We start from the raw sequence: 25,361 nt of genomic DNA on the forward strand, positions 1-25,361 counted from the left end.
TTGTCATGTGCCTGAAAAATTGTTAAACCCCAAGCACTCAATCGCTCACTCACTTTGAGGGATTAAGACGTTGGGTGAAGTTTACATTGTTACAGCCTGATGACTTCTTGTATGTAATACTCTCTTTCCTCCTATAAATTTCTTAGAGCAGATTGTGTAACTTCTCATGTAAATCATGGCAGTTTTGACCCCAATTACGTCATTTATGAGAAAGGGTTTTACAAAGTTTTGTAGAAGTTACTAGTGACATTCCAACCCTGAATATCATTCACTCTGAAAAGAAACAGGATTGATGTCGTTTGCATGCCTGGTTTCTCACTATTTTATAAGTTTGTGGAATTAACCTGTGGCTAAAACTTGTCATAGGACTTTTTTCATTTTATATCATATGCATCATATTTGTAATTTGGGTTGATGTAATTATTCATGCCAGGAAATGACAGTATTTCAATTTCCTCCTCAGCTTCTCCAAAGACGTAATGCACTGTACGAGCGATCATCTCGGCGGCGCCACCTGTTGGAAGAGTCCTACAAATTCCAGATGTTTGAGAGAGACTGCGATGAAACCAAAGGCTGGATCCTTGAGAAGTTGAAAACTGCCTCTGATGAGAACTACTTGGTAGGTGAACCCTGAATTCCCTGTATGAATGTCTCCTGTAAGTTTTCAGATTGATGAAAATCACAGCCTTTTTTCTGATGGCACGAGAGACAGTGTTCAGATATTTCTCTTGGTCTTTCGTTTTTTACGTGGTTGGAAACAAAACATGTTTTTGGAACCGTTCCAATGTTAAATATGGCAAGGGAAATTTCATTTTTTTTTTTTGTTTTTCTCAAATAAGAATTCCTGGAGTGATCATGTTCTGGAATTTCCCTTTTTATTAAAAATGTGTTGATTAACGGCAACATTGACAGATGTTTTACATTTCATGTCTTTTTCATGGTTGGGGTAGGGGTTAAGAAAAGCAAGACTTAGTAGTTCCTGAATATTTACACATGGCCATATATGTTTTTCCCAGGATCCCACCAGTCTAAAATGTGGCCATACACTGTATATGATTTTTCCCAGGATCCCACCAATCTGAAATGTGGCCATATATGTTTTTCCCGGGATCCGACAATCTAACATGTGGCCATATATGTTTTTCCCAGGATCCCACCAGTCTAAAATGTGGCCATACACTGTATATGATTTTTTCCAGGATCCGACAATCTAACATGTGGCCATATATGTTTTTCCCAGGATGTGACAATCTAACATGTGGCCATATGTTTTTCCCAGGATCCCACCAGTCTAAAATGTGGCCATGCACTGTATATGATTTTCCCCAGGATCCACCAATCTAAAATGTGGCCATATATGTTTTTCCCCAGGATCCCACCAATCTGAAATCTGGCCATATATGTTTTTCCCAGCATGCGACAATCTAACATGTGGCCATATATGTTTTCCCCCCAGGATCCCACCAATCTTCAGACCAAGAACCAGAAACACCAGAATTTTGAGGCGGAGCTTGAAGCCAACAAGAGCCGTATTGAATCCACACAGTCGACAGGAGAGGAGCTGATAGAAGCTGGTCACTATGCCTCGGACACTATCAGGTAACATACACGTTACAAACGCCTGAAAGCCGTGTCGCGTTATAGCAAAAGGTACTTGTTGCTGCCTCGCTTGACACACAGCACTAAGAGGTTAGAGCAAGGGAGCAGAACTGGGTGGCCCGGTGTCAGTATAATGTGGGCGAGTGGGTATCATAGTTATGATACTTCGGTGATGACAGCCCAAGAAAGTAAAGAAATATGAAGAAAAAACTGTTTGACTTCAGCCTCCACTGAGATGACTAGACTGGTAACTGGAGGAGGGGGTGGTCTCAGCCAACAGACCTTCAAACCATCATATACATTCAATTGAATTATTATGAAGGCTTAAAAAAATCAAAGAAATAAATAAATTTGAGTGGCGTTAAGATGATCTGTTGTTTTTTCGCTCTGTAGGGCACGAGTGGATGAAATCACTGAACTGTGGTCCCAGCTCCGAGAGAAGACTGGACTTAAAGGTATAGCCACGATAAAGTGAAAAAGAAACGTAGTTCGCAAGAAACAGGAAAATAACAAGATTTTCACAAATTTTGTTTGAAGTCATGTATGCTTGTTTTAAAGTTGAGTAACCAGAGTTGTATAAATGTTAATTTGTGACAAATTTTCTGTAAGAAAGTCAGTAGGGAAAGCAACAAATAATTGAAGGTTATGCTGGGTCTGTCTTTACACTGCAAGATTTCTTTGTGATTAAGGTCTACAAACCTAAATGTTGTGATAAAAATGAAATATATTCAAGTAAGGCATAAAACCTTCCATCAAATAAGTATTTAAACCCTGTAAACATGTCTCTTGACTGTATCATGGTAACAACTGAATGAATTTTTGTGTCTTGTCAACAGGTGGCAAACTGAAAGAAGCCAGTCAACAACAGATGTTTAATCGTAATGTAGAGGACATTGAAGTCTGGTTGTCGGAGATCGAGGGACAACTCATGTCAGAGGATTTCGGAAAGGTACATATTTTTTTCAAGATGTGTGCATTGTCAGTGGAAACTGTTGATTCTCATGTACTATTAAATCATAAATCCATCCCGGTTTATAAGTTTGTTTGTTTTTTTTAGAATCAAATTTAAGCAAATCTTACAAAGCATTATCCAATAATCTTTTCTCATTTATATTATTGATTTATTCAAAAGTTTTTTGATTCCTTAGACACACGGTTACCCTAGCTCTGACTTTATCGCTAACAAATTTCAGCCCAAAAAAAAGTTTTCATTTCGAATTTACTGTTTTATTAAGAGAAAAGTAAACAAAACTTAGGAATTCGTCTTTAGGCCACACCAATTTTAATTATTTTATGAGCGGAATAAATCTTTCTTCAATGTCAGAGTAAGGTAGAAAAATTAAAATAAGGAATCTAAAAGGATTTAATTTGTGGAAAATGTTGACTATCTTTGCAATTTTTCATGAAGAAAACATATTTAAGTGATCAGAAAGCACAAAAAATCAGGAAAATCATAAAATGAGATTGAACAAAATAAGGGTTTGAAATTTTCATTTGTTTTTCATTCCAATGATTAGAGATGGCTCGCCCGTAAAACACTTAATATAATAGGTGTCACATTGCAGCCCTAATGTTCATAAACAGCCGTCACTATGGTCACTACGGTCACACAGTGATCGGCATGTCACTCGTAGATTTCATGTGCGTGTATGTACTTATGTTTGTTGTACGAGAGGCTGTGACATCAGATGTGGTGCCAGCATTATCAGTGGAAGCCTTGATAGTTACGCTGTTGTTGCGGAGTTCCCGATTCGCTTTAGTCAGTGGTGACATGCCAGTACATGCTTCATGTATGTTATATTGCTGAGCTGGTAGTCTGTTGTGTAGGGCTTTGGGTTTCCCCTAAAGGTTAGCATTTTTCAAATGACGCACTAAGCGTAGTAGATTCATCCACCTTATATCCAAAAATTCAAGCGATGGCATCAAAAGTATCATTTCATGGTATGATTTTGAAATGCATTTTTAGATCAGGGGAAGTACAGTACTAGTTAAGTATATTATTTAGGGATATGCCCAGATATGGTTAATCTAAAGCCCTTAACACTATCGTATGGCTGTTTGTTGTTTGCTTTGCATGGAAGATTTGATTGCAGATTTTCATGGTTTTTTACTCAAGGAATGATTTTTCTTGCTCAAAGGTTCGATTAGGCTTGTGTAGTGAGAGGAAAAAAAAAGGTACACAGATGTTTGAAAGGGATCCTGAGAGGTCTTCTTAACTGCACTATATAGTTTCGGATTTTTCTTACACTCTCAAATGTTTTTTGAAATTCTTCAAATTTTTGAGTTTTCAAATTTAAGCCGTTTCAAAGAGGGACATGATGGATAATTAATATAATCATTTTTGTTCCTTGGGTATTGATAACGATTCATAGAAATTGAAAACAGCGATTGGAATTTTTCAGTTGTTTCCTCAGTTCTTAGAAGTATTATCCAACCCTGCATTTTAAGTTGTTACAATAGAAAGTTGCAACAGCATGATTGTGTCATTTGGAAGGAAGGGGGAGGGGGATGATAGCTTCTGTAGGGTAGATGCCGTTTTAAATCTCCTTCTCTTAATCTGTCATTCAGTTGTTTTAGTTAGTTTTTAAGCTCCCCAAGATATAGAAATAGTTTTGCTTTTCGTCTGATGTAGACTTAATAATTAGACAGAGATGAATTTCCTGTTTAATTCTTTGCAGATCTCTAATTTTTCCAGGCCTAGGTTTGCAGCATGTGTAGTTCATATTTGTGCCCCCTGCCACTGTTTCACAAAATACACCGGTATCATTGCAAGTTTAGGCTCTATTTTGGCATGGATGTGGGGTTGATCAGTTACCCAGCCTCAAGGTGCTGCTCGCCTGAAAACGTGCACTTTGCTCCAGTGCTCCATTTTCAGAAGTTGCACTGTCATTTCACTCTGGCATTGCATGGTAGATTGACATACATTTGAAGCATCCCGTTCAGTGTTAAAGTTGTCCCAAGTTAGCTGTAGAATGTTAACAGAATCGTTTTAACAGAACATACTATTGTCATAAGTTCAGAATTAATGGTTGAAGTCGTTAAAACTATTTTTAGCCCTAAAACCTAATTTTGTCATCTTAATCCTGGTGTTTTTCTGGAGTGTGCTGGAATAAATAATGTAAATGTATGGCTATTCGGAATTTGAGGTTGAAATTCATTGTATACAAAGGATAGGACATTCCTAAAAAAGCCTAACTCTTGAGTATAATTAGGCCTTCATTCAACATACCACATGTAGCTCACAGATCTCTGTTGTCATCAGAAAATGCATTAATACTCGAGGAGATTAGGGTCTATAGCAGTCTTTGAATATTTCTACGTCAGTTTCAGTTTTATGCTACTTGGGAAATCTTTGCCTTAAAAGTTAAGTGAACTAAACTGATATTCATTAAGTTTTTCATGTGGAAAAACACTACTGAACATGAGGCAATGGTTGTTTTTTAGAACTGCTCTGTCTCTTGCCTGTAATGTCGGGTAGCTATGAGCGTATTTGGGTTCTATACCAAGTAGCGTGTTTTCACCTGGTTAATTAATCTGTGCATAGAAAGACATGGCGTAATAATACCTCGTTCCCACCCCCCACCCGTATATAAACTTTTTTCTACTGCACTTCATACCCCCTCATATCTGATCTGATCTTGTATTTGTAACATGTACACTTTACTCTCAATCACTTCGTTCCATTTGTTTTGAATAATTACCAGCTTTTCTTTTTAACTGCCTCCTTTTCTCTCCTCACTGCATCAGATGCTTCTGAAAGCTGTGAGTGTCTACCATCATCTGTTCAAAATCTTCCCTTGTTCATTTTATTCTATTCTGTAGTCTTCATTTTTATCTTACTTCACTATTTGATTTTACAGTATATGATCTGTATTTCTTCAACCATTTCATGTTGAATAGTCCTGTGTTTTATATCTTTTTATAATATACATGTATGCTATCATGACAGCGGACTGTACTTTTTAACTTCAAATTTTAGACAAGAAATTTGTAGGTGGTTGTGCTGTGTTTGTAGGGGTTTTGTTTTTAAGCTATCTTTCGGTGTTCATAACTTTTTGCAGTCTTACACTTGTTGAAGACGATGTGTCTTCTACCAGTAAAGTGTGCTCTGTCACATTGGAAAATTTCCTCAGTAATGTGCCCAAGCTTAGTGGTATACCCTTAGTGGTAACCTGACACCCAGCATAGAAGTGAAATCTCTAGTATGGCATTACACAACCATCAGTCCTAATGCCATCACTAATCATCCATCATGTCTGCTAAAATTCTCACCAAGTCCAGCATACATCTAATTGTATTCCAGGACTTACACACAAATTGTTTGATTTCGAGACATATAATTCTGTTCTGTTATGTTTTTTTTTTTTTTAAGCATGTGGTTTAGGATTCAAAAGTAGAACTTTTAACATGGATATTTGTTATGGATGAAAATATGAAGTTCTAATTAATGAAAACAGCAGAAATGGTTGGAGTATTACAGTGTCTAATTGATGTTTAGTTGTACTACATTTACTGGTATGAAAACAGAAGTTGTCTGCTCTTGTAGAACTCTTCTGTACAAGGCGCTGTTTGCCAATTTTCTTACATGTGTCAGTAACGCTAGCGTATACAGGATTTGACAGTTGCAACATTTTAGCAAACCTAGATCTTTGAATTTGTATATATTATCTGGAGGTTATTTTTATTGTATGTTCACAGTTTTGTATGCGCCAATATGTTCAGAATGGCTGCATGTTGTATTGTGATGTGTAGATAAATCTGTTCCATTTTTCCTAAGGAACCACTCATACAAACACTCCACTGTCCGTTTAATAAGGCCCAATATGAGTTGTTGTTTTTTTTTTTAGCGTTTTACCTCTGGTACATGTCCACAGAGATAAAGCGTTTTGTTGTTAAGTGGTCTCCCTTTAGTAATATTTTGAAGATGACACTAAAAATCTGACCTGTTTGCTCAAACTAGCATCTTTCATTTACTCTGTTAGATGTTTTCTTCTGAAAGAAAACCGCACGTAATGAATATTCATGAAGTGAAAATTTGAAGGTTAATGAATAGTCATCATCATCAAAGTGTACAGGTGTGTATTACATGTACTTGAATATACAGAGGTCAGTGTTTTCCTGTGAAATTAAACATGCTGTAAAACAAGCCTTATTTCACAAAGTTTTGGTGAGATACAGCTTCAAACAGTTGTGTCTTGAGGCTGCCTCAAGATATGTATATGTGAAAGATATGTGAGAGCATCTTTAATAAAGTAAATCATGTTTTCATCCTCTAATAGTGTAGATTTACATTGCGATAATTTGCTGGAAATTGGCACTTTTTTATAATTTCAACTTGCTATGAATTGATGGAATCGGAGTTAGAATTTCTGGTGTTCGAAATATCCTCGTGTGCATTTGTATAGCACGTTGGTGTTACATTTATCCACTGGCTTATGTTTTCAGACCAGAGGTTTACAGGTAAAACCCACCAGTCTAGTTGCTGAATTGTTTTCAAGGTTTTCGGGCTTTGAATGCTAAAAGCAAATTTTTCTTTAGTCTTGCCCACCTTGAATGGCTGTTGTTTCTATCATTATAGCTTTTTTTTTTTTCGTCTGAAGGACAAGAAAAAAAAAAATTGAATTCAGCTTTTGACTGAAGCATTTAATCAGTACTAAAATAACTAAAGACAGACCTTTGCTGTTCTACGCTGCAAATCAGTTGATTTAGCACGGTATTTAAGGGGATAATTACACCTATACTTCAGCACATGCTATATGGCGTGCACTAAATATGGTGCAGGACTTCACACCTAACCTACCTTGTAAATGGCATAGATTACCCCCTTGACATTTGACCCCTTTACTGACTGTCAAGTTTCTAAGGGAAAAAACAATTCATCTTCAAGGGTTGGGATTTTGTGCACCTATTTCATGACAATGTTGCCATGTATTTAGCCTGCTCCCAAAGATTCCATGTAAATAAGTAAAATAGATGGCCACTTAATTTAATGTACAGTTTTGAAGTACCACGTGTACAGAATATCTTGTGTGTCGCTAAATGTATGCTTTGCATTGCTTTTGCATTTATAACCAGGGACAAAATTGTCACTACACTTTTGCTGATATCAGGTTTCTCACTTGACCCTTAAAATCCTGGAAAATACTTGAAAAAGAGTGTGTTTTGGGACAAGTACTCAAAAGTACTTGACATTTTAAACTTCAATATCGCATTGCGTTAACTTTGAAATGGACCAGTAAATATGCTGATGAAATGGTATCTATTAATCTCCAGTTTGTACTAAAAGAATGATCTTTGAAAGTTCTGGAAAGTGTAAGTTACTGTTATTCGGTAGCCCTTGAAAGACATTTTCAAGACAAGTGGGAGCACAGTGACATATTCCGTAGTCTGTGTTTTGTTCAGTTTTGTCCCTGAAACTGTTTCAAGCTTGATTTTCAAAGCCCAGTCGCTGCTAGTTACATTGATTCTAATTCAGATAATTTTTGTGTGCAAGACTTACGATAAAGAGTCCATAAAGTGAAAGCCATTTGCTTTTAATACCCTGTTTACATGGTGAGCTTGTTTTGAGCAGAAATGACGGGCATCCACATGTTCGTTATACTGGTACATGCCGATATGGGTAAAGTTGGCTGCATCTTTCCACAGAAAAACTGATTTACCATCACCTGTGTTATTTTTAAACACATCAGTAACCCTATGTACTTATTTGTCTGAATTTGAAGTGTTTCATGTAATTGTGTGTGTTTTACTTGTACCAATTAATGTTTTCTCTCGGTAGTGAAAGTTAAGTCTGATTGTAAAAATTGAGTACTTCCTACCAACCTTCCTGCCTTAATTCATTGGTAGAGAAAAATGTTCAAAAAGCTTAGTTTTATATCTTTGATCAGTTAGGTTATGTTTAAAAACTTACAGTAAACTCTTAAAACTTGTCACGTGGGATTGCGGTTTTTCTGATAAAATCTTAAGTTTTGATGTAAGGCTAGCAAGAAGCTGTTTGACATTAGTGTATGGCCATGAAAAGGCCAGTGTACTTTTATGTAGAGTATAGATTCAGTGTCCCACATGTATACCTTTTCAACTTCTGATGCATTTTTATTCTTCAGTGGAATTTATACATAGTTATCATGAAAATGACACTAAAATGATGTTTGTGTCATTCAAGATGCAAGCCTTTTTAAACTGCCAATTATTTCTGTACGCCCCGTACATGTAGATCTCTCAGAATGCAGATGCAGTTGAAAAGGTTAAAGACTTAGGGTACACTTGTTTAGCAGGTCAGAATTTGTCATAAGTACCTCTAGACTTAACTGGCACTGTAACATGCTTTGACATCAAACATACTTTTCCCCCCGCTTTCTGTGTTTTGTGTTGAAAGACTTATGACTATGACCTATGTCCAGAAACTTTAAATTTTGTTAAAAATTATTAACATTAAAATAACATAATGAAATACAGGAATTTCTGCCAAAAGTTGGTCGGTGTTGTAAATGTTTGTCCATGTTAAATGTATGTGTTGTAACTTTACTTATTTATTTATTTTTTTTTTTGTATAAGAACTATTCAAGTCTGTCATTGTAAATGTGGATACATGTATTTGATTTCATCCTTTAAACAGAATTTTGCACTGTCATATTTTTTATTGACCTCAAGGCTTCTGTTTCTGTTGAATGCTTCACTGATGGAGTTATCTCCCCTTTCAGGATCTCACCAGTGTACAGAACCTACAAAAGAAGCATGCTCTCCTGGAGGCTGATGTCGCAGCTCATCAGGTAAGGGAGATAACTGTGTGGTAAGAGATGTGGTAGTGCATAAGTGTGATCTTTCAGTGATACATTTTCTTTGAAAATTCACCACATTGAAAGGTTTAGCAATTACAAAGGCAATTATCATACAGGAAAAAAAAGTTAGCAGTTTTATTATGTTGATAAATCCATTTTTGTGACACTGTAAATGTCTTTGAAAGTATGCCGCTTTTGCGACACTTTACAAAAGCCAGTAATAACGTGAATGTTATAGAATAAATTTGAATGAATCCTTCAGGATTTTGCTGATGCTGTATTGCTAATATAATACCTTGCTGTTCTGCAGGACCGTATTGATGGCATTGCTATCCAGGCCGACCAGTTTGTACAGTCAGGTCATTTTGATGCTGATAACATCAAGAAAAAGCAGACCTCACTGATGGAGAGGTACCTGGGACTTCAGGTAAGTAGTCTGGTACTAAGTGGAACAGAAGTCATTGATTTATGAAAGTGGGATATAAATGTGTGTTTTATTAAAGGGACATGCCGCCGAAAGAAATTCAGAATGTTTGAATTCGTTTAGCTTAAAACAAAAATGAGTTACATTTGACTCCTAACTAAACCTTATTGGCCTATGTTTTCGGCTAAATGTCAATTAAGAGAATTGTAAGGGGAAAATCCGTAACTGGTCTAAATGTCCGCCTGACAAGATAACATGCAAATGAGGGAGCGCAAAGATTCCAAAAACAAAATACGATCTTCCTTTCTATTGATAATGTTTTATAAATTACTTGTAATTGTCAATGGCGGAACTGAAGTTACAAGGTAGACCGCATAATTAAAACACAGTGCCGTGTTGGACATTTCAAGTTCACCGAACATCTCGCGTTGTCCGGGCAACAAGGGGAGGATCAGACTTTTGAAATACCACAACTTCAGAGTGTTGATGGTCAAAGAGAAACTGCCGAGTCAAACCGAACATTTAATTGTTCACTCAAGGTCAAATACAAGTCAGTAGACATCTGGAAGTCCATGATGTCCAAAATAACAGCACAATTTTTTTTTTTTTTTTTTGACGTCAGTGGCTTGTCCCTTTAAAATACTTCCACACTTTTTATCAAATCATGACGGGGAGTGGAGAAACGCTTCTGAGTGCTTTTTTGTAGCTGCAACTTAGCAGCTCTATTGTTTGGCTGTTCAGCCAGTTTAGACCTCATAAAATCCATACCTTTAAACATGGTCCTTGATATCAAAATGATGTGAAATTCCTACTGGGATGTTGTAGCTGTTACAAATTTGCAAATTTAGTACAGATAAATAAACAAATTTAATCTCTCATTCTGCTTACCTGTTAACGCATACCTGAAGATGCTTCAAACATTGAAAAAGGAAGCAAAAACCTAAATTTTTCTTCAAAGTCTTGGATATTGATATCTAAAGACATCTCTCAGGAGCCTGGTTTCAGGAATATTATTATGATTTGTTGGGTGTGATTTACAGGAGCCTATGACAACCCGTCGTCAGAAGCTAGAGGATGCCCTCAAACTGCAGCAGTTCCTCCGTGATGTGGAAGATGAGGAAGATTGGATCAGAGAGAAGGAGCCCATCGCCTCCTCGACCAACAGAGGTACGTCACATGACCACACCGGGGACGATTCCACAGAGACATTTCCTGACTTAAGTCATAACTCAAAACGTTGTCACAGTGTTTGGTTTTCGGGAATGGAAGATGAAATTTTGACACGTGGGTGACGCGGTCAGAATTTTTATTCACAGGGATCTAAAGCTCTGAAATGGTATTTCAAATTTTTGGCTTCAGTCAAAACTGGGTTTGTGGAATTGGCGTGTTCCTAACTATAGTAGACACCCCAAAATGCAAGTCTGTATGTCACTCATGTTACTCATGGGAAGATTTACAGACTAATACAGACTAAATTACTCATTTCACCTTATTTTGAGAGTTCTATTGATCTTAGAAAGGCGTTTGATGAAAGGTGGAATGATATTCTGTCCTGACTAAAAACAATATTTCATCACATTTTTTGCCTCCAAAAGCACACTTTTTGTGATGAAATTTTGGGGGCAAATATAGTCAGTAAATAATTAATGAGCATGGCATAGCAACAATCAATCAGTTCAGAAGTGGGAGTGACACAGTTGTGTTAAGTAATGTAGTGATTTTTTGGCCTTAGAAAACATCAAAGTGGGCAAATATCATATGAAATGTACCTATTATTTTCCATCCATGCATCCTAAGAATGATTTTTCTCTTCAAAATCTTGTCCAGATATGAATTTCCACCTTTCTCTGTTTGAAATAATTGTAATGCTCACATTATTGCCTTTTCTGTTACTGAGTATTTTTTTTTTCAGAAACAATCATCTGATTGGATAGAAATTTCTTGACAAAATGTTCATGTAAAAAATATTTACAGACATGAAAATTTTACTCTTTAAAGAATGAATTTCTTCTTCTGTACACAATATATTTTAAAATTGATAAAATTGGCAAGAAGCTATTTTTCACTTTCTTTGTCCCAGTCTTTGCAATAGCCACAGCCAATAATTTTTTCTTCAGCAATTTTGAAACTGTAATGTTTCAACAGAAACTAACCAGTAATTTTGTCTTCTGCTTGTTTCAGGCCGTGATCTGATTGGTGTACAGAACCTGATGAAGAAGCACCAGGCATTGACGGCGGAGCTGGCCGGTCACGAGAGTCGCATCAACAACGTGTGTCAGCAGGGTCAGGGCATGATCCAGGAAGGCCATTTTGCCACCACTGAGATCCAGGAGCAGATCCTACAGCTAGAGGAGAAGTGGCGGAGCCTTAAGGTAAGGGAGACAACCCATGATCTTGTACCTGAAAAATGCATATTCATATGTACCATTTGTAAAATGTACCCCTGTTTCGTGTATTGAACCTGTGTTATGTTTAGCCTCTAATTTCCGCAGGACAAAGCCTTCCAGAGGAAGCAGGACTTGGAGGACTCTCTTCAGGCCCAGCAGTATTTTGCTGATGCTAACGAGGCGGAGTCCTGGATGAAGGAGAAAGAACCATTGGCTGCCAACACTGACTATGGCAAAGATGAGGATTCGGCTGAGGTAAGCTCTCTCCTCATAGTAGGTGGATTTTTTTTTTTTTAGATTACTTGTGAAACAGTTGAAAAGCACAGAAAATCTGTTAGAATCTGTAATAATGCATGGGGTTTTGAAAGTACAGTGGAGCCTCGCTATAGGGCGCTTCTTTAGGAACAGGTTCCTGAGCCAGTTATAGACTATGAAATGACCTTGGGATCCAGTATATACGGCTACAGTCGATTTTGCAGGTCATGATTTTGACATTGAACGAAGTTTTATCGATACATAGTGTCTCTTGTCAAACGCTTTCTTATTGTTAGTTTACTATATGAGATTTTTTGCTATCTAAGAATTCAAGCATTCCAGCACTGTCCTACGAGTCATGTCCCATGATGCGTAATCACAGGGCTGGAGTGATCTAAATAAGTCGGTGCATGTTAAACATTTTCACAAGCTGAATTCAAGTAATTTGGTGTCGTGCGCTTTATTTTTAAAGTTAAAAAAGCTACAACACATGTGGTATCCAGTTCATCCATGTCTATTCATATTAGAAGTAACACCTGGAACTTAGAGGCCTCAAATTTAATATGGCAGACTGCAGACGACTAGCTGTCAACCCGATCACGTGACCGTATTATGGCTACTGAAAAAAAAAAAAACGATGTTCACCATTTTAATGTATCATGCTAATTCAACGTTATGAATGGAGGAAAGAGGAATTAAATTAGGAAGCCATTCTCAGACGTTTGGTGAGTTCAACCTAACTCCCATCATGTTCGCATACTGGTTAGCCAAATCTCACTCCCTGCAGTTTCACACCTCGCTTTATAGCATTCAGTAATCTGATTCAAGTTAACAGCATTTACTGAAAGTGTACAAACATTAATCCCTTTATGAGGTATGCCTGTCATTGTGAATAAAATGTGTTCTGCATTGCTGATGAAGCCACACACGCGTGCGGATGGTGCTACAACAAGTTCACACATGCCTTGAGAATCAAACTCACTCGCCCGTACGTGGGAAGGTCTGCTAGCAACCTGCGGATGGTCGTGGGTTTCCTCCGGGCTCTGCCTGGTTTCCTCCCATCATAATGCTGACCACCGTCGTATAAGTGAAATATTCTTGAGTACGGCATAAAACACTAATCAAATAAATAAATCAAACTCACTCGCAATGAAAATGTAACTAGCTACAACCTCTTTCATTCTTCATAGAAAAATCCATTTCCTTTTGCTTTTACTCAAGTAATATTCAAAAAGCTTAAGCCTAAAACATGAAAATAACAGATTGGTGACACACCAACAGTAGGAAATGAAGCAAATGGTGTCGTGTTATTTACATATATTTCTTGGTGAAAAATCTGTATTCGTCTGCAGTTTTAACAGTCTTCATACAAAAGTACACCACAGATTTGTGGGGGGGGGGGGGGGGGATTTGGGTCGCGCTATATCCGATTGCGCGCTATATCGACGCTACACAATATGATTACCACAGTATGATTAGTGGTCAGTTGTAACATGATCAGTACCATTGTGACCATTGTATCGTCTTTACTCACAGGCTCTGCTGAAGAAACATGAAGCTTTCATGGCTGACCTTGAGGCATACAGGACTAACATTGAGGGGTTGAGAGAACAAGCCTTGTCCTGCAAGGTAAGACAAAATAATACCTTTTTTCTCTGCAAATAGGGTTTTTTTGTTGGAATGAGGCAAATGTGTATTATTCTGATTGCAAATATCCATTCTTTTTGTGGAATTTTGGATCAGCGAAATTGTACCTATTGAAAAATATTTCTTAAAATATTACGCATAACTTCTATAACTGACATTGAATAAGAGCGTGCAGTGGTTATATTTATGTAGAGAAATGAAATGCAGATGTATGAAAGTTGTTACAGTAAGGCCTGTTCTCATATTTGTGAAAAAGTATGAAATATTTAGGTCTGCAGGCATGAGATTTGTCCTCTTTTTGGAGGAATTCCTCTTTATTTATACCAAAAAAAAACATCAGAAAACATTCAGAATTTAATTCGGAAATGCTAAGAATGACAAAATTATGGTTGTGCTGTATAGTTTCCTCTTTTTCGTCCTAGTGTCTGTCTCATCCCTGGTTTATCGATAGCGTGACAGATTTAAATGATTGTCGTCCTTTTTCAGCAACAAGAGGCACCAGTTGTGGATGACCTTGGAACAGAGAAGGTCATGGCTCTGTACGACTACACGGAGAAATCTCCGCGTGAAGTGTCCATGAAGAAGGGAGACGTCCTGACACTTTTGAACAGTGCCAATAAGGTGATTGTGATAGCGTGGATCTTTGAAATGAAAATATATTCTCTTTCTCTAGGATGTAGATATTTGAGAACGCATTCTGATTGTGATTTCGGATGTGGGGGTAAATGAGAGGTTGGAGCAGGGCAGAGAGTGATTGAAATAAAAAAATTAAATTTTTAAGTTAAAGCTTAGATTTCAGTTTAATTAGAGTGGTTACCGTAGGTGACCTAAAATGTCAGACATTGACATTATTCATGTACAAGTACCAGTCACTAACCATTTGCTGTGTTCTGTTCCTCTCAGGATTGGTGGAAGGTTGAAGTGAATGACCGTCAGGGCTTTGTCCCCGCCGCCTACGTGAAGAAGCTAGACCCTAGCCTGTCTACCAGCAGGAACAACCTGATGGATGAGTTTACCATCTCTGTCAGACAGAACCAGATTGAGACTCAGTGAGTGTTCAACACAAATCCTAAACCCAATTTTGCAACTAAATTGACATCTGAGTGAAAACTGAGGCACAGGGTGCTTAAAGTAATGAGATACCTTTTCATAGTGACTTGAGTCCAAAGCTAAATGCTCCAGTTTATGAAAGCATCTTTGAAAGAGGGACAGTGACCATAAGAAAATTCAGCTTCAACAAAATTGTGTTATAGAGCATTTCCTTTGAAAATCTGGCCAAGTCTGTGATTTTTTCAGCTTTAGGTGGTACATGAGCATATTGCAATAGTTAATGGTGTCATGATGTTTTTATGGTTTTTGAGAATGCTGGAGAAGCATGATATGTAGTCTTCTGAAAAGGCTGCCATCTTGAAATTTATTCATCATTGTCGATAATTTATGACAGGGAATTCATACTAAAAATTATCCTGTCTTAAAATCAGTTCTGACTTTGCCATTGTATATATGTTTTATGTGCAGCGCCAGACCTGAACAGTTTTTCTCTGGGCTCTTTGCATAAGTGAAACACGAGTACCGCAATCGAATGTATATATAAAGTGGAGTAAAGTTTTATTTGTTGTAATGGTTGCACTGTGTGTGTTCAGGTATGCCAATTTGCTGGATCTGGGTAACCAGCGTCGTGAGAAGCTACAGGAGTCGTGTAAAGCGTACCAGCTGGTGCGAGAAGCCGCAGAGCTGGCTGCCTGGATCACGGAGAAGGAGAGCGTCGTCGTGGCCGAGGAGGTCGGGGAAGATCTGGAACAGGTCGAGGAGATGCAGAAGAAGTTTGATGACTTCCAGAAGGTAATGAGGCCTCTCTGACTGAATGTGAGCGTCTTTGTTGGGAAATGCTATTAGAACTCCTTGGAGGGCCATGTCGAATTCAAACGTGCAAATAAACAGCCTGACAAGGACTCGTTGTCAGGCATCAAATCCAGTCTCGGAAGGTATAAACTAAGTAGTGCCCGACACATATAAATAACAGGGAATTTTCAAAACACTGGTTACACTGAATAATTTTTAAAATTTATCGACAGTTTATCTGTGAGCTGTAGAATTGGTCATCGATTTATCTGAGTTATGAAATGTATCGACAAATTACGTGTGCTCTTTCTTCGTTGTCAATGGATGAGTGGCGATTCACTTATAGTTGTGTTTTCTTTTTCTCCCCCCCAGGATCTGAAGTCTAACGAGGCTCGTCTACAGGAACTGAATGAGATCGCAGACCGCCTGACTGCCATGGGACAGACTGAGGCTGCTGAGAAGATCAGGGAACAGATCGCGGTAAGAGAGATCACTCTGCTCCATCTCTATAAAGGCTGACAACCTGTACATAAGTTAATACAAGTTGATGTTTTCAAGCATGATGTCACATACCCGCCTTCCAGCAACCTGCGGATGGTCGTGGGTTTCCATAATGCTGGATGCCTTCGTATAAGTAAAATATTCTTGAGTATAGCGTAAAACACCAATCAAATAAATAAATAAATAAATGATATGCTCGAGTATAAGGGAAATCTTTGAAATGTGTTTGAATTTTGGATATGTTTTGGATGTCGTTGAGTCTGTCTGCTCTGAGCTTTTGGTTGAGGTAGGGGAAGAATACCTTGGAGTTCCAAGGTTCTAATATCACGACTATTTGGAACCTTATCCCTATGAGGAACTTTGTGATAAATCTGCAGTGAAACATGTGAAAGTACAGCCATCTTTAAGAAAACTAATGCATTTTTTTTTTGGGGAAAAACATTGTCTTTAATGTATTTATTGCTGTTTTAATGACGTTTTTTTGTTTTCTTCCAAAGCAACTGAACCAGAGATGGGCCACCCTGCAGCAGGTCACACAGGAGAGAGCCAACACCTTGGGCAGCGCCCACGAGGTCCAGAGATACCATAGGTCAGTTTGTGGGCAATTTGCATGTATGCCACTCCCACCTCAACAATAATTAACAGTGTTTTTGATGTTTCCATGGCATATCAGTCTGCCACAAACCCTGATTAAGTTCTGATATCCTTTGGTCACTGATAAACACTCCAAATTCTTGTTAAAAAAACTCATATCTTCATTGTTTCTCAGCTACATAGTTAGTCACATCGGACTCACACTTGTTTTGCTGTGCTGACATAGAAATGTTTGCAATCCCCAAGGTTAAAAGAATAACTCTGTTAAGCATTCAAAACATTGAAGTTTTCATTTGCCTGCTTTACCATTTTATTTCATGTCTATTAAGAAACTAGAAATTGGTTGCTCTATTTTGGGTATTCTCTATTCCTTCATATAATATGACATGAATATTGGTGGTGTATTCACAGGGATGTAGATGAAACCAAGGACTGGATCAATGAGAAGGATACAGCTCTGAACAACGACAACTATGGGCACGACTTGGCCAGCGTTCAGGCACTCCGACGCAAACATGAAGGTGTTGAACGGGATTTGGCTGCTCTGGGAGAAAAGGTGAGGTCATCAATATAGTTCACATTAGAGGAGAATTTTTGGGGCGTAGACATGGAACAAAATAGATAAACAATACACATACTTGACTTTCAATGGCATTTCGAAGTTGAGTTTGATAACGAAGCGAATGTATGTATTACAACTTGCATTTATTCAGTGAGTGACATTTCAGTATAGGTACTAATACAGTTATCAAGTATATGATTTTGTCATTATACGTGTGCTTTACATCAGTGAACTTGGTGTGCCTTGGGCATGTGAAATCTGTGCTTCTGTAAAAGGATCTGATGATCAAATTAAAATTACCCCAAATGACCATAAATTTCGTCCATGACTAATTTGCACATTTCTCGTGATTCTGAGAGCTCTATGGAGTTTAGAGAAAGTGTTTTGAGGTTTGCTTGGAACATGGGATAATATTCTAATAGAAAATCGTAAGTTTCTGCACCAAAAATAGTATTTTGTGACATTTATATGACTCTAAAAATGCACTTTTGTGGGCGAAGTTTGAGGTCATTTAGGGTAAGTGAAAATGCTGCAGAAATAGGGTTAGATGTAAATTTTTGGTGTGAAAACAATATATCATGAGTATTACACGAAATGATTAAAGCCTTGTCTTTAGAAACGTACTGTAATTCTTCAAATCTTTAGCATGTGTGAAAGATATTTATTCAAGCATATTCGTAGAACATATTATTTTGTGTAGACTGATAAACTTTTTTTTTTTTGCACTCGACGTTGGTGCACCCAACCAGTGTATTTTTGTCTCCGAAATCAAATTAAAAAGGTGCATAAATCATACTGAAAATCGCTCTTTCATATGTGGAAAGGTTGAGGCACTAGGGTACATATAATGTACAACAGAGATGTGTTCCCACTCTAACATGCATCTTACCCATATACTTTGATGTTTTAATTGTCTTGCTCTACAGGTACGTGACCTTGATGAGTCTGCTAATCGTCTGATGATGACCCACCCTGACCAGGGAGAGAACATCTACCAGCATCAGAAAGAGATCAACGAGATGTGGAACGGCCTCACTACTAAGGTGAGTCATGCATTCATTACACGACTGTGATAGGGTACACATATATCCTGTGTTACATCGAGGGTCTTACTGCATCAGTGGGAGATAGGACACAGATATAAAATCAAATAAGTGTATGTGTAAAATTTTTTAAAAAATTTTCCCTAAAAAGTAAATTTTTTAAAAAATTTCCCCTAAAAAGTAAATCTTTAAAAAAAAATTTCCCCTAAAAAGTAAATCTTTAAAAAAAAATTTCCCGAAAAGGTAAACAGTAAATGTAAATGCTTAATGCAGGGTTTTTTATCAAATAACGACTGCAACAAATTCCCTAACCCTGTTATCCATGGGCAACTCGTGGCGTTACTGGGTTTTCACGAGTCCTTGTGCAGTGGGGTTACACATTCAAATCCAGCAGCAAGTTTGGTAGTTTAGTTACTTCATGTGGAGCATCTTCAACTCTAAGGTCAGTGACTCAGTTGATTAGCACGCTAGCACAGCCTAATGACCCAGGAGCCTCTCACCAATGCGGCCGCTGTGAGTTCAAGTCCAACTCATGCTGGCTTCCTCTCTGGCCGTACGTGGGAGGGTCTTCCAGCGACCTGCGGGTGGTCGCGTGTTTCCACCAGGCTCTGCCCGGTTTCCACCCACCATAATGCTTGCCGCCGTGGTAAAAGTGAAATATTCTTGAGTACGGCGTAAAACACCAATCAAATAAATAAATAAATAACTAAAGGTCAGTGATCACGAGGAGATCCATCAGAATACATATGCAGAACGAGTTGTACAGCAGACAAACAAAACAGCAAATGGTGAATTCATGCCTATGCTTTAACATTGTAGACTTTGGCAACAGCTCAGGATTCTTCTTATTTCTATTCTTTTGTGTGTGTGTGTGTGTGTGTGTGTGTATTTTTCTCAGTTTTTGACTTGAAACTATGTTTGAGCCCATCTACAGGTAAAAGTTTCAAATGTGACAAAGATTCATATAAAAATATTAGAATTCTGAGGGTTGCAACGTCGTAGTATAGGAAGACGTTCTGTTGCTTGTCTAATTTAGGACATGTATTTGACGTGCACTTAATACTCTGAAAGAAAAAGGATGCTGAGGCCGAAGGTTCAGAATATTTGAATAAGCTGCTGCTGACTTGACCACTTGACTTAATACTCTGAAAGAAAAAGGATGCTGAGGCCAAAGGTTCAGAATATTTGAATAAGCTCTTGCTGACTTGACCACTTGACTTAATACTCTGAAAGAAAAAGGATGCTGAGGCCGAAGGTTCAGAATATTTGAATAAGCTATGCAGGTTTTCAAATATCTGTCTTCTCTCGGCTTCTCCCATTAACCTAACCACCCTCATAAAAGTGAAACATTCTTTAGCCAAACTGGTGAATAAGTATATAACTGTGATGTTTTTTGTTTTCAGGCTGATGCCAGGAAAACCAAGCTGCTAGATTCGTACGATCTCCAGCGCTTCCTGAGTGATTACAGGTATTGATTAGTTACTATGAAAAAGACTCGAAAGTTGCAAGTTGAGGCTTCAAATTCGCCAGCTTCTATGAGCTTTTAAGAAATGGAGGTAGTGATACAACAAAAATTCCCTTGGTAGTGCAAGTTACTACCACTGCTGATAAAATGAGCAAACCCAGTGGAAATAGAACTGTGTTTTAAGGTGGAGTGCATGATGTCTGTAGTTGTTCCCAGTGTCCTGGGGCCACTTTCACCAAACCCGGTAAATCAGTGTTTCATAACTATTCTAGTAACTGACATTCAGTCTGTCAAGAAAAAAGCATTTATTTGAAAACATCTTCCATTGTAAGAAATTTCATGATAGCTTAAACCACATTTACATGTCTTTTCTGTAGCTGTCTTAGTTAATTTAAAAATTAGTTTCAAACAGTATATGGCTATCAGCAGCATTAACGAAACAGTCATTAGTTGATCCATAAAATTTAATTTCATGCGTACACATGTAACCTTTGACCACTCTCCTTGTGTTTGTAGAGACCTAATGTCATGGATCAACAGCATGATGGCTCTCGTGTCCTCAGACGAACTCGCCAAGGACGTTACCGGAGCAGAAGCCCTTCTGGAAAGACACCAAGTAAGTTCACTCCCTTTTGTGAAGCTCTTTTATACATGTGTGCTATCCAGTGGCTGTCAGTTTATCTGTGGCTTTTATTTGTTGTGTTTGTCTTTGTAAGTGTTTCTCAAAATGTCTCTTCTTTTTTTCAGATTGAACTCTAGTCTTTTCTATGACTGGCTTTTTTGAATTATATGTCTGAAGATCTTTAATATTTTCTGTATTTCTATGATCTTACATGGACATCTAGAGGGTAAAAATTTTCTGCACTGTGAACCCTTGGTTATTCAGTATATAGAGTAAACCCATGGGGATTTATGCTCTTACTTTTCTAATTTTTCGGCTAACATACTAAATATTTTACCCGCTGTACTAAAGCTATTTGCTCATACATGTAATTAATAAGTACATTCCTGTTGGGTAAAGTGGCTTTGAAGTACAGATGTTGTCAGACTGAAAAATAAAACAACTCGTGAAGCTAATACTAAACTCTGCTTACATTTTCTCAAGCACGCTAGTCTCTGTCTGAAAAGTAATCTGTTATTTTAACTTTTCTAGTTAACTATTTAGTTGCATTTTAAATGATAATTATTTCTTTTTTCTTGGGACCTGTATGTCATAGAGGGAATGTGGGTATTTCTGGAATGAAATGAACAGTGCTGTTTGGAAGGATGTATACCCTAAATGACTTTCGTCCGTGACTAGCTTGCCCATTTTTCCTGATTCTGAGAGTTCTGATGAGTTTAGAAAGATGTTTTGACATTTGCTTGGAAAATAAAATTATTAGTTTCAGCACAGAAAATAACATGTTGTGACATTTATTTGCCTCTGAATATGCACTTTTGTGGGCGAATTTTTAAGCCATTTAGGGTATAGAAAATTATTTTCCAGCACTGAAACAACTGGCTTCTCCCAGGACTAGTTAGGAGACAGACTTTCTCACTTGATCCAGTATTTCTCTGCTTTCTATTTAGTTGTTTCAGTGTTGGAAATTAAATCAATATTCACGTGTTCCTCTACGATGATTTGGAACATTGCTTTGGATTGATTTGGATTGATTTTGCCTTTAGATTTATGATCATTGAGTGCTGGGCATTTAAGTAACACTGTAACCAGCGACTGTAGGAACAATCTCCTACCATGTTAAGTGAACCATGTTCATAGCTCTGTTTTCCAGTAAGCATACATGTATATATTTTCATTACTTGCGGTATTTAAATCGGTTGGGATTTTGGTTGGCTGTCATATATGTGATGCCAGCCAATGAGACGGCACTATTTGGGTGATTGACAGGTTTACTCGTTGTTTGCAGATGTTCAGCACAGAGATAGTCAGCCATTACGGCATCTCCCATATCCCTGAGGAAGATGAAGAGGTAGTGGTCACATGACCTGTCATGTGATTGTTCACATGACTGATCACATGCAAGAAGAGATTGATATGATTGGCTGCTAAAATTTAGGAGAAATAAAATCTAGATCACTTGGTACAGTCTTCTGACACCGCAGAAATATTTCAATCAAGATTTCAGTTTGGTGCGGAAATTTGTTTGACCAGAATCTTTGTTCATTGATGGAGTCTGTAAAAAATTTGGTGATTTTTGATGGTTTTGAAATTTTGTCTAAAGGTGAAAATTTTTAGCTGTAGTTCCCAGTCTTTCTAAACATAGCTACCTTGATAAGAAAAATCTGTGAGAAGACTAGTGCCATGTGAATCCGTTTTTGCTTCCATCATTCATCAGACGGTATTGTCAGTTTAAGCCTGCTTTCTAACCTGCCCAGCCAACTGATCCTACTGACATACCTGTGATAAAATGTGGTCACAGTGCATTGCAAGATTTAACTAAATCATGCGGAACAAACTCGAAACATTTGTGACAGAAAGGGTTAAATTCATTTTCTGCTGAAAGACACTTCAGTTGTAATTTATTGATTGAAATGAGGGCTTGTGTTCAGAGTGGAAACTTTTAATAGCACCCAGCCTTGTACCAGGTAGAAACTATCAAACTATGAGAAAGTTGACACAGAGCTTAATTTAAACAAAAGACCTCTTCTGTTTTATGCAACTTGTTTGAAGTGAGTAACTTTAGACTTGCCGTGCACAGAAGAATGTTGTTGTCTGCAATCAGGTTGCCACGATATGGCTGGAAACTTTGCCGATGTGGCAATAGCTTTGCTCTCAGGCCAAAACAGTTTGTAGACCTAGTCTTGCTTTGCAATCGGGCTAAAACGGTGTAGACTGATTTATCTCTGCAATCCAGCAGAAAATTTGTTAGTGCTTTCGGCTGATTGTAATTTGTATTAAACCCTTTCTGTGACCTACATGTAGATAAACTGTTACATTTTCAGCATGAGAGTGGCATGTTTTGTGATTAATGACGACTGATATTTGCTGGTGGTATGGTGTGTGACCAGACTACGTCTTGGCATGATCAATAACACTGAAACATGTACGCATATGTTGTTCATGTAATTCTGAATTTCCTGTTGTATTTACTCAGTATGGGGAAGCACATGCTTTTAAGTAGGCCTTTGATCACATTAAAACAAGTATTTTTAGGCTGTGCTGCAGAAATATCTTAGGAAGATTATTGAATTCGCCGGCTGCTACATGTGCTAGCATTTCACCACAGCAGTAATAATGCTGTTATTAACAATAAAAAAGAAATCTTTTCATGGGGAGATTACATTGCACGATTTTCAAGTATATGAAACAGTGCTTTAACCCTCTCTTTGTTAATTTTTTTTGTGACTTGCATAGGCATATTAGTTGATTGAAAATTTTCTGTAGGCCGGTTTTAGAGATCAAATTCGAAATCAGTCATTCCTAAGAAAGAGATTTTCTCTTGCAGGATGTATATTAGTTTGATTTGTAAATTGTCAATGACAGCATGCAGGAATAAATTCAACTCAACATGTTCATTGCAGCAGGTATAGTTTTCCTACGGACTGGACCGTGTCCAGTGTTGCAATAAAATTGAATTAAAACGCTGATCACAGTTTAGAATAGTTTTCCTTCACTTGGATGTTATACTATTTTCTTTATCTTTATTTATAAAAATTTTGGCCCAATTGTCCTGTGAGGGAAGATTTTGTTTTTCTTTGCTGAAGAGCTCTTCAAGGGAGGCTAACTCAAAACTTGCCCCTTAAAAAGATGAAAGACACACAAACATATACATCAATGAAACTTGAGCTAAAGCTTGATCTTTCAACTTATGCTTATTAATGACATCAAAATTTCAATTCTTTCTTTGATATCATCAGTAACTTTTCTGGATTTGTTTCTATTTCAGTGGAATGCCTCTTGGATGAAGCTGTCTTTGCTGTATATATTTTCATTTGTATTTTTTTTGTGAGCTGATGTTTTGCTGTTGTGATGTATGTCTTGAGCCTAATTAAATCTACTAACAAATGCAAATTTTTTTCTTACAGCGTGGACCAAAATCTGATGTTAGTCTTGTGTTAATTTTTCTCAGAATACATCCTCAGTCATAGCTTCTTCCTGTAGTACTTCAAGTTCCTTTTTTTTTTTTTTTTGCCTTCCTTTCATAAGTCAGGTGAATTTTTATGAATTCAAGTTTGAAGTACACGTATTTCTCCATGGGGTATTTCTGGATAGATTTCAGTAATGGGTGGAGTTACATGTATTTTGTACACCATGCCGTGATTTTTTTAGCAGAGGTTTGTGAAGGTTGTTTGATTAATAGCATGCGCTGTAGTTTGCTGTTGTATAGTGTGTGTGATTTCTGCATTGTTCAGCTGGTTGTCTGGTCAACTTTGAAAATACATGATAAAGTAAATTTGAAATTTAAATCTATGTAACAGAAACATCAAAATGAAACCTCCATGTATGAGTATCTGGAAATATTAAAATTAAAAGCCATGAAATGCTGTATGTTCTAATAAAAGTGCCCCCACCCCCACCCCCACCCCCCGAAAGACTTCAAAATCGAAAGATAAGATTACCTATTGATTTTTGAAAATTAACAGTCGAAAAGTAGATGTGGTAGCTGAATTCATGGCGAAAAAAGTTTTCCAGGTTTCACGCAAATTTGGTTGCACAAAATTGCCATTATCATGTCGTCAAATTGACAATAAAATGAAAAAAATATTTGTTGGGATTATTAAATTTACAAACAAGTTCTCAATCGAGTTTCTGGCTTAAATTTAAATTTAAAAGTTTCTGATATTCATTGTAAGGGATGGATAGTGTTAGTTTAATAAAAAAAAAAACTGCTTGGTTGAAAGTTACATGTACCATGAAGTTTCATTTGTTGAGCTACATTTAACCAAGTCCCAAGCATCACCAACTCTTATGTTTGTATGTGTTTCCAGGAACATCGCACGGAAATCGATGCCCGTGCTGGGACTTTCCAAGCTTTCGAAATGTTTGGGGCTCAACTGCTGGACAATGGTCACTACGCCAGTGAGGATGTCCAGTCTAGTCTGGAGGAGTTGGCTCGTGCAAGAGAGGAACTAGAGAGGTGAGGTTTGGGTCAGGTCTCCGCTGTAGTGATTAGCTGGACAATGGTCACTATGCCTTAGGTATTGCCCTGGGATTTTCCACAGAAATAACTACCTTATGACCAAGCGAAAAATGAAAAAAAATCAATTTCCAATATGTGTTCAGAAACTGTTGTAGCTATAGATAATGCTGCCAATAAATCCTC

At 37.5% G+C, this 25,361-nt stretch overlaps 1 protein-coding gene across 1 annotated transcript in view; it reads left to right on the top strand.

Moving 5' to 3' along the window:
* The window catches only part of LOC135480608 (spectrin alpha chain-like), a 64,049-nt gene that overhangs the window by 16,402 nt on the left and 22,286 nt on the right, over positions 1–25,361 (top strand). Inside the window, 23 exon segments of the mRNA XM_064760488.1 lie at positions 464–619; positions 1,457–1,599; positions 1,993–2,054; positions 2,436–2,548; positions 5,347–5,361; positions 7,045–7,059; positions 9,300–9,368; positions 9,688–9,804; positions 10,842–10,968; positions 11,983–12,173; positions 12,294–12,443; positions 13,980–14,072; positions 14,577–14,711; positions 14,994–15,139; positions 15,734–15,932; positions 16,305–16,412; positions 16,931–17,022; positions 17,439–17,583; positions 18,516–18,632; positions 20,036–20,100; positions 20,614–20,713; positions 22,005–22,067; positions 25,027–25,175. Of these exon segments, the coding sequence (XP_064616558.1) occupies positions 464–619; positions 1,457–1,599; positions 1,993–2,054; positions 2,436–2,548; positions 5,347–5,361; positions 7,045–7,059; positions 9,300–9,368; positions 9,688–9,804; positions 10,842–10,968; positions 11,983–12,173; positions 12,294–12,443; positions 13,980–14,072; positions 14,577–14,711; positions 14,994–15,139; positions 15,734–15,932; positions 16,305–16,412; positions 16,931–17,022; positions 17,439–17,583; positions 18,516–18,632; positions 20,036–20,100; positions 20,614–20,713; positions 22,005–22,067; positions 25,027–25,175 (2,570 nt within the window).

This window comes from Liolophura sinensis, chromosome 13 (genome assembly GCF_032854445.1).
Source record: "Liolophura sinensis isolate JHLJ2023 chromosome 13, CUHK_Ljap_v2, whole genome shotgun sequence".
Taxonomy (NCBI): domain Eukaryota; kingdom Metazoa; phylum Mollusca; class Polyplacophora; order Chitonida; family Chitonidae; genus Liolophura; species Liolophura sinensis.